General features: G+C 40.9%; 1 protein-coding gene across 1 annotated transcript in view; it reads left to right on the plus strand.

Annotated features, from left to right (window-relative positions):
• The window catches only part of LOC118615321 (probable 18S rRNA (guanine-N(7))-methyltransferase), a 75616-nt gene extending 66448 nt beyond the window's left edge, over window positions 1-9168 (plus strand). The window contains 3 exon segments of the mRNA XM_036240169.1: window positions 8382-8493; window positions 8496-8921; window positions 8924-9168. Of these exon segments, the coding sequence (XP_036096062.1) occupies window positions 8382-8493; window positions 8496-8921; window positions 8924-9168 (783 nt within the window).
• Window positions 9169-10011: the final 843 nt, after the last annotated feature.

Here is a 10011-nt window from a genome sequence, read left to right on the forward strand (position 1 = left end):
TTTTACCAACTGCTGTATATGAGATAATTCATGTATATTATCTAAAATATATTTTGATAAGTTTTAAAACATATAGTATTTATGTATAGACCATGTGTGTACAGACAGTCATAGTTCTAGTTCCTCCATCATGGATTACTATTGATAAAAATGAGGCGATGCATTTAAAAGCTACATGAATGATAGCTGATATTTGGTAAATGTGTTAAATATGAACTGTGTGCTGTATGACAAAGATACAGAAATAAAGCTAAATGGTCCATCCTGAGGAAATCCATCATTTACTAGGAAAATAGCCGAATCATTGTGACAAGTGTTATGAGAGACAGAAGAACCAGGTACCAGGAGAATACAACTTGGAAGGCTCCCTGCAGCAGATTGTGTTTTGTTTTGCTTAGTCTGGAAGGAAAAGAAGGAAAGAGCTTGAAGAACTGTACAAGCGTATGCAATCGGTGGAGGCACGAGGACCTAAGGGAGTCACAGCAGTGGGTGATGCTGAGAAGACCAAGTGGGAGGAGAGGTGACACCAGAGGTGGAGAGAGAAGGGGAGCAAGTCCTGAATTTCCGCACTGGGCTGGGTGGGTCTGCCTTCAAAGGGAATGACTCATGTGGGAAACTAGGTCGGAGCTGTTCTGATGAAGGTGAGGATTAATGGCGATCAACGTGTTGCTGTTCTTGTAAAAAAAAAAAAAATTAATAGTCTGACTGTCTTCTTGTGGGTCTGATGCATATTCCCAACATGGCCTCTCATTTAATTACCTGTAGAAGACACGAGCACCAACATGACTTCTGCCTCCACCTCGTTTGTGACTCATGATGGGAATTCTGAGTAACAGGTCCTTGTCACTCTGAAACCTACCCCAGGTCAGGCATCGGGAGACACGTGATGGAAACAGCTGCTGCCAACACCCTTCTTAGCTGTGTCTTCTCTCCTGTTTCTCTGATTTTCTCTCTTTTGTTTCCCCATTTAAAAAATGTTTCCTCCCAACCATACTTTGGACCTCCTAAAAAGCATTTGTCTAGTCCTTTCAATGTGATTTTGAGACAAAAGTTTTGTCTTGCTTATGATAAGCTGAGAATCGGGATCAACAAACATTTATTAAACACCTCCCATGTGCTAATCTTTCTAACTGCTTTGTCATTTTCATTTTATAACTGAAGAAGCTGACTTTCAAAAATATCAAGTGGTTTGCTCATCGGTATCCATCTTCTCCTCTTCCTTAGGAGACTGCTTTACCTTTCCCGCCTGGGCATATCCAGGTAGGGTCACAGGACTGGTCCTCACCAACAGAATGTAGTAGAAGCAATATTTCACCTCAACCCAAGGAGGTTAGAAGTCATAAGCCTCCTCTTCCTCTTGCTTGTCCGTTATCACTTGGTTTGGACTGTCCATAATGAGAAATAAACATCTGTAGTTTATGTCTTATTCATTATGCTTTGAGGTTTGTTTGCTAAAGCAACTAGCATTCCTTAATCCACAGGTAACCGGATGATGGCAGAATCAGAAACACCTGCTGGAGGTGAGGAACTATGCTTGTTTGAAAAGGTATGAGCATGAATTAAAATAGTCTGGACCCTTGAGAAGCTTTAAAGTTAACAGGATCCAAAGATATAGATAGAAATGGTGTGAAACAAAATACAAATGCAAACGGATGTCTACAGAAAAACAAAAATGAAAAGACCTAGGAATCAAGAGGACAAAGACATTGTGTTATTATGTCATGAGGGAGGGTCTCCAGGAGAAGGCTGAGGCCTTTGGACTGGGAGGACTGATACAGAGATGGAGTCATGGGTGAGCCAAGGAATGGCAAAAACTTGGCACAGTTGGTTGTTCAGTGAAATGGAGACGGGGTACGTGAGCAAAAACAATTATAGACCGGGCCATATCATGACAGACACGAAATGCCAGGTTAGTGACTTTGAGCATCACTGATGCATTTGGCTAAGGGTTGTCACCAACACATGTTGGCTGAAAAACCTTGAGAATCAATGGCAGGCGGTGCCCTCAGAGAGCGATGCCTGTTTACAGGGTTGGTTTATCTCCCCCTGGAGCTCAGACCAGAGAGCGTTATCATGTCCCATAGCTGGTGTCCGAGTACAGAAGGAGATAGAGAAGGTCAGAGATTGATGGGGGGAGGGGCAGGAAGAGACAGCATCAGAAGTAGTCCACCCTGCTGAGGTTCCAGACCCTGAACGAGGTTGAAGACAGAATGACCTGAAGAGACTCTAGCTCCTGCTCCATCTAGGGCTTGCTCAGGGGAAGTGAGTCAGGAGCGGTTTCTCCCTAGGAGGACGTATATATATGAAAACGACGTGGTTGACACTGCATGTCACGGCCCTGAAGGCCACGCTGCGGAAACATGTGCTCCGAAACCAGGTCACTTAGAAAAATGTCCTGCCAAGTAAAAGCTCAAATGAAGCTAGCAATTTAGGCTCTTTCCGTGGCCTGCCTCAGCGGCCCTTCTTACAACCAAACTAGGAAATGCACTCAGGGTACGTATCTCTTTAAAGGTTGAGTATCTCTTTCATTATTGTTATAGTGCACACATAGATCTCAAGCTTTAAGAATTGTTTTTGTTTTTTTGTTTGTTTGTTTGTTTGTTTGTTTGCTTTTTATCACTGTAGCTAAGAGCAAATATGCCATCCAGCTGCTCTGTCTGTCTGTGCCAAATCGGGTCCCTTTGGAGTGGTAGTACTCATCGAGAGATACCGCGAGGGTACAGGAGGGTCACGCTGGAAAGAGATCGTGACCACTCTGAAATTTCCTGTCTTTTTTTTTTTTAATCCTCACCCGAGGACTGTTTTTTTCCATTTTTTGTTCTGATAGAGTGGGAGGGAGAGAGAGAGAGTGGGAAACATCAACATGAAAGGGACACATTGAGTGGCTGCCACCCACACAACCCAGCCAGGGCCTGGGACAAACTGCAACCGAGGTACATGCCCTTAGCGGGAATCGAACCCGGGTCTCTCTGGACTGCAGGCTGATGTTCTAACCGCTGAGCCAAACCAGCCAGGGCCTCCTGTCTTTTTTTTAAGATGAGTTCGTTTGGTATCAGATCCTTCTTGGTTGGAAAAACCACTTCCCCTGGTCTCTCAAGCTATGTTACATTTCCCTGTAGGGAATTTGAATCCTGCGTGCCCACAGTTTTAAGGCACAATCACCGACACAATGTCACATTATATGGGGGGGGGGGGCAGAGAAGGGAAAACAAGGGAGCTAACATTTATTTAGCACCATCTATATACCACATTCTTTGCATTTATTATTTAGTCATCAAAGCAACCGACTACTGTAGGAATCCCTTCTGCCAACCTCTACTGAATAGAAAACCAAAGTGTAGTTGATTTAAACATATCCAAGGTCATGTGGCTGCAAAGAGAAATAAACCATGTCTGCCATGAAAGAATTCATGTCATTAAGCTGTTTACAACTACATATGCAATCCAATCACGGAGCTTCCAGGGAAGAGTCTAAGAAGATAAAACAGGCCGTATATACATAGATGCCAAGTAGCTCCGCGTCAGTCTCATCCATAAAATATTGACTAAAACTAACATCAAGTAATAATCAAGTGAGATCACTTTAAGCATGTACCCAGGAAGAGGTGATATTTGAGCAGGTTTGAACTTGTTCTTTTACAGATGCTGTTAATTTGTGAACATCATTGCAACACGAACGTTACAATACAGCAAATTGTCATATTTTGCGGCAAAGGCTGCTGTCATGCTCTTTTCTGAATGCATTTCTTTCTAAAGGCACTCTTTAGAGCTCGCTGTCTTTAGGTCTGAATAATCTGAATGAAATAGGATTCTTGACAGAATATATAAATTCACCAGACGCTCATGGGCTGCCTCCCACATTTTAGGATCAAGATGCTGACGCATTGTTTTCAAGAAACCTACAGTCTCCTAGTTAGAAGGAAAATAACTATGCATTCATAAAGTAACATGGCAAGGCCTGTGATAGAGATTGTAGGTGAGGCCCAGGAGCAGGAAGGGACACCTGCCTCTCCAGGTAGAGGCTTCATGGGAACAGTGACACCAAAGCTCTGAAGGGTAGGGAGGTGGTAGCTGGGTGACAAGACTAGAGGGGTGTCCCAGGTCAAGGCAAAAGTGTGTTCAATGTCTCAGAGGAGTTAGAGAAGGTGTGGGTTCTGTTTATCTTACTGGAGAGGAGGTGGCAGGAGGTGAAATTGGACAAGCAAACCGGCAGACCAGGAGGGAGAGCTCTGAGTGCCACGGTCCACTGGACACATTAAAAGGTCCCTTCTTCTCTCTACATTTTAGAGAAAGGCATCCATATGATTATATATTCAAGTTTTGCTTTCTCTTTCAAAGTACTTTCTCTCACTTCACCACCATTTGCGTTTCTTCTGACATGAATCATTACCAGAAAATCAGATCTGTAGCTGTTCAGTCCTGTGTCGTATGGTTTTGTAAGTGAGGGTCTCTGTTCCCTCTCACAGAACAGATGGGACTATGAAGGTTGATCATACATCCATTCTCCTAAATCTTTCCTAATAAAGGCATTTCATCAGGGGCAATAGAGATGCCAGCATTTAGAAGTACTTCTGAGGGTAGGAAGATGCTGCCTGTGAAATACTGCAGCAGCTGCTAAGGGGCATTCAAAACAACATACTTCTAGAGAGAAATTAGAAACCAGATCATCACCACTTTGCCAAGTCCTGTTGGAAGACAAGAATTAAAGCTGGACACATTGTCAAGGTCATTTCAGGTCCTGTTCTTCTGCTTCTCTGATAATAATGATAATAAAAATAGCACCTTTTCTTCTGACTCACACAATTTTCAAAGGTTATGCACCTGTGATCTTCTCTGAGCAGCTGATGAAGAGGGAAGATCCCGGAGGACCAAGAGTGCTTCCCACCAGACCTCAAGGTTAAAAGACATTGTAAATGGGAGATGGGAGATACTGAACAACTGATTATCCATCTTTCTGTGTTTGATACCCAAGGATGGCTTCATCAACAGCAAAGTTGGCCTCCACATGACAACTTAAAATTTAGAAATATACTAAGAATATCCTATTTTTCCTATATAATCTATCATTACATCTGTTTATAAAAACATTTAAAGCTATTTAAGTTTTCAGTTTGTTTCTACCATGAAAAAGGGTGTTTTAAAATTTGCCATTTTCTGCAATATACTTTAAGCTCTTCTTTCATTTCTACTAAACTTACCTTTTTGTAAATGCAAGCAAGCATCACTCTGTTGTTAATTGGGATATCACTATTAACAAAGAGAATATATTTGAGAGACACACTCTCTTGAGAGAAACATGATAAGTAAAGACAGGAATCATCTATGAGACTTGAAGGAACTTTCCAGAAGACAGTGGATCGGATCAAGAACTAGAAATTATACAATGTGGGAGCTATCGGGAAGAGAAAGAAGAGAGGAGGACCTAGGGGAAGGTATTCTTTCCAAAGTGTGTTCTATAGAACCTGTTCCTCTACATGTTTCTCAGAAGAATATTGAGCTTTTCTGGCCAAAGAAGTTGAATATATCACCTTTGAGGGTGTGCATTTTAGCCCTACAAAGGCTCTGAGAAATCCTGCAATAAAAACATTTGCAAAACTTAACTTAATCAAGAGTTTTCCAACCTATTTGGACACAGATACTTGTTGTATATAGAACAAGTACTAGGGTTCCATGAAAAACACTTTGAGAAATGCTGTTTGGAAGTTAGGGAGAGTGAGAGGAGGACTGATCCACGTTTTGTCAGAGAAGGAGACCTGCCAGTACTCCTGTGAAATACAAAAGGTTATTTTACAATGTCCTTCTCAGAAGGTCTTTTAAAGATATGCCTAGAACTCCTGAGATGGTGGCAGAGTGAATGGAAGCTACACAGACCAATTTCCAGGACCAAACTGGAATTACAACTAAAATAAAAACAAGGGCCCAGTCATTGTGGCTCAGTGGTTGAGCATAGACCCATACACCAAAGGTCACTGGTTCTATTCTGGGTCAGGGCTCATGCCCAAGTTGTGGGCCTAGTCCCCAATGGGGGCATGCAGGAGGTGGCCATCAATGTTCTCTCTCATCAATGTTTCTGTCTCTCCCTCTCCATTCCTCTCTCTTTAAAGTCAATAAAGAAAAAAAATATATTTTAAAAAGATAAAATAAAATAAAGACAAAACATCAGGAAAATCCAACTGAAGAGCAGCTGAAAGAGAGCCAGTACAACCAGAGAAAGAGAAGATGCCAAATAAAGCCTGCTACAGGGTTATTAATCAAGACTCATCAAGTAACTGAGACTAATAGGCTCCAGGCAAAAAGCTAGAGGAAAACTGAACCTTTCCTTGGCTTACAAATCTACCCATGAAAGTACAACTTATAGTGACGTTTAATGTGGGTCCTCCCAAACTCATCCAAACCCAGTAGAGGTAATCACAACCAGCAGAACACCAACACCCAAAGGGAAAATTTGGCAGGCTCCAACACCCACTGAGATAGCCAAAATGGTGAAACAAAGAAACAAATCCCAAATGAAAGAACAAGATAATTTTGCAGAAGAAATAAATGACACAGAATTAAGCAAGATATCAGAGGGAGAGTTCAGAGTAATAATCATGAGGAAGTTCAACAGAATAAGTAAAGAGCTCAACAGCATGAGTGAAGATATAGATACATTGAAAACCAACCAAATGGAAATAAAGAATTATATAGCAGAAATAAAGAACACATTGGAAAGAATAACCAGCAGAGTAAAGGAAGCCAAGTATCGGAGAAGTGAATTAGAAAACAGGGTAGAAAAAAATCATCCAATCAGAAAACCAGAAACAATTAAAAAACAGGAAGACAGCCTAAGATAATTGTGAGACAATATGATATGTAACAACATCCTCATCATAGGTGTGCCAGAAGAAGAAGTAAATGTTCAAGGGTGAGAAAATATATTTGAAGAAATAGTGACAGAAAACTTCCCTAGCTTGTTGAAGGAAAAAGGCATACAAGTCTAAGAAGCACAGAGAGCCCCATGTAAAAAGAACCCAAACAGGCCCACATCAAGACACATAATAAATAGAATGCCAAAAATTAAAGACAAAGAGAGAATCCTAAAGGCAGCAAGAGATAAGCAAAAGGCCCTGGCTGGTATGGCTCAGCAGTTAGAGCATCAGCCTACAGACCGGGTTCGGTTCCTGCTAGGGGCACATACCAAAAAAAAAAAAGAGAGAGAGAGAGATAAGCAATAGGTTACCTACAAAGGAACCCCATAAGGCTATTCATTGAATTTTCAATAGAAACACTACAGGCCAAAAGGGAATGGCATGAATTAAGCAAGGTAATGAAAAACAAGGATCTGAACCCAATACTACTCTATCCAGCAAGTCTATTCAAAGTAGAAGGTGAAATAAAGAGCTTCCCAGACAAAAAAAAAAATACTAATGGAATATATTAGCACCAAACAGCACTCCAAGAAATGTTAAAAGGTCTGCTGCAATAAGTAGAAGAAATAAGAGAAAAATAACCATAATAAATAAAAATGGCAATAAATAAGTACATGTCAGTAATAACCTTAAACATAAACAGATTTAACACTCTGATCAAAAGACACAGAGTAGCTGAAAAAATAAGCATGACTCATATATATATTGTTTACAAGAGACCAACCTCACAACAAAAGTCTCACATAGGTTGAAAGTGAAGAGATGAAAAAATTTTTTTCCAAGTAAACCAAACGGAAAAAAAAGCTGGGTGATAATACTCATATCCAATAAAATAGATTTCTAAATGAAGGCCAATAGGTTTCTAACTGAAGAGACAAAGAAGGCCATTACATAATATTGAAAGGACCTGTCCAACAGGAGAGTGTAACCTTGATAAACATATATGCACCTAACATAGGAAAACCAAAATACATTTTAAAACTTCTGGAGGACTTCAAAGAGAAACCAACAGAAATACAATCACAGTAGGGAACCTCAACACCCCACTGACATCACTGGATAGATCCTCTAGACAAAAAAATTAACAAAAAAAAAACAGATTCTAAATGATGCACTAGATCCAATGGATTTAATAGATATCTACAGAGAATTACACCCCAAAACTGCAGAATTCACATTCTTCTCTAGTGCCCATGGGACATTCTTAAAGATAGATCACATGTTAGGACACAAACTAAGTCTCCACAAGTTCGAGAAGATTGAAATCACAAGCATCTTCTGAGATCACAATGGCATGAAACTACAAATAAATTGCAGCAAAAACACACAAAACCATTCAAACACATGGAGGCTAAATAGTATGTTATTATATAACAAATGGGTTACCAAGGAGATCGAGGAAGAAATAAATACCTTCCTGGAGACTAGTGCAGCTGAGGCGAGGCTATGGTGTGTCACGAATGTAGACTGTAGCACGGCGGATCCCCAGAGCTGTTTTATGACAAGAATGAAGCCCGGAAATACATGTGCAACTCTAGGATGATTGATGTCCAGACCAAGATGGCAGGGCGAGCATTGGAGCTCTTGATCTGCCTGAGGATAAGCCCTGTTACCTGTTGGATGTTGGCTGCAGTACTGGGCTGAGTGGAGATTATCTCTCTGATGAGGGGCACTATTGGGTGGGCATCGACATCAGCCCTGACATGCTGGATGCAGCCTTGGACCGAGAAGCACAAGGAGACCTACTTCTGGGGGATCTGGGCCAAGGCATCCCCTTCAAACCGGGATCCTTTGATGGTTGTATCAGCATTTCTGCTGTGCAGTGGCTTTGTAATGCTAACAAGAAGTCTGACATTCCTGCCAAGTGCCTGTACTGCATTTTTTCTTCTCTTTATTCTGTGCTGGTTCGTGGAGCCTGAGCTGTTCTGCAGCTGTATCCTGAGAACTCGGAGCTGCTGGAGCTGATTACAACCCAGGCCATCAAGGCTGGCTTCACTGGTGGTGTGGTGGTGGACTCTACCTCTGTTTGTTTTCTGGACCATCAACCTTTCTGCCAAAGGGCCTGAACGAAATTAAGGATGAAGAGGAGGCCAGAGAATCCACATTCACGAATAAGAGGATTCCCTATAGGATTGTGAGGAGTGGGGTGGTGAGGAAAACCCGTGAGTGGGTGCTGGAGAAGGAGCGCCATAGACGTCAGGGCAAGGAAGTCAGACCTGACACGCAGTATACCAGCCGCAAGCGCAAACCCTACTTCTAAGCAGTTAGCTGCATCGAATGGGACAGCTTGGGGTCCATACAGTTGTGAGTTGTGCTATCCAGCTCAGGCACTTGCCTCTGGAAAGTTTTATATATTGAAGTACCTACTTCATCAGTTGACAAAATAGTGTTTAGAAAAGTTCTAATAGTGTTTTCTTCATTAAACAAAGTTCTGAGAGCATTTTATTTTGTTGTAAAAGCAATAAACCATTTTCTGTGGCAATTAAAAAAACCAAAACAAAACCTTCCTGGAAACCAATGAAAATAAACACACAAAAACACAAAATTTATGGGATGCAGCAAAAGCAGTCATGAAAGAGAAGTCCATAGCACTACAGGCATACCTCCAGAAACAAGAAAAAATTCTCATTGACTTTCTAACCCTACAATTTAAAGATCTAGAAACTAAGCAAAAAAAAAAAAAAAAAAAATCCAGAGCAAGTAGAAGGAAAGAAATAATAAAGGTCAGAGCAGATAAATGACACAGAAACTAAAAAAAAAAAAAAAAAAAAATTCAAAAGATTGATGACACAAAGAGCTTGTTCTTTGAAAAGATAAATAAGATTGATGAACTCTTAGCCAGACTCACCAAGGAACAAAAAGAAAGGACCTAAATAAACAAAATCACAAACAAAAGAGGAGACGTAACAACTAACATCACAGAAATACAAAAGATCATTAAAAAATACTATGAACAAGTATACGCCAAGAAATTAGATAAGCCAGGCGAAATGGACAAATTTCCAGAAACACACAGTCTCCCAAAACTGAACTGGGAAGAGATAGAAAACTTGGCTAGAACAATAACAACGAAGGAAATTGAAGATGTCATCAAGAAACTCCC

The sequence above is a fragment of the Molossus molossus genome, unplaced genomic scaffold, assembly GCF_014108415.1.
Source record: "Molossus molossus isolate mMolMol1 unplaced genomic scaffold, mMolMol1.p scaffold_m16_p_1, whole genome shotgun sequence".
Lineage (NCBI taxonomy): Eukaryota > Metazoa > Chordata > Mammalia > Chiroptera > Molossidae > Molossus > Molossus molossus.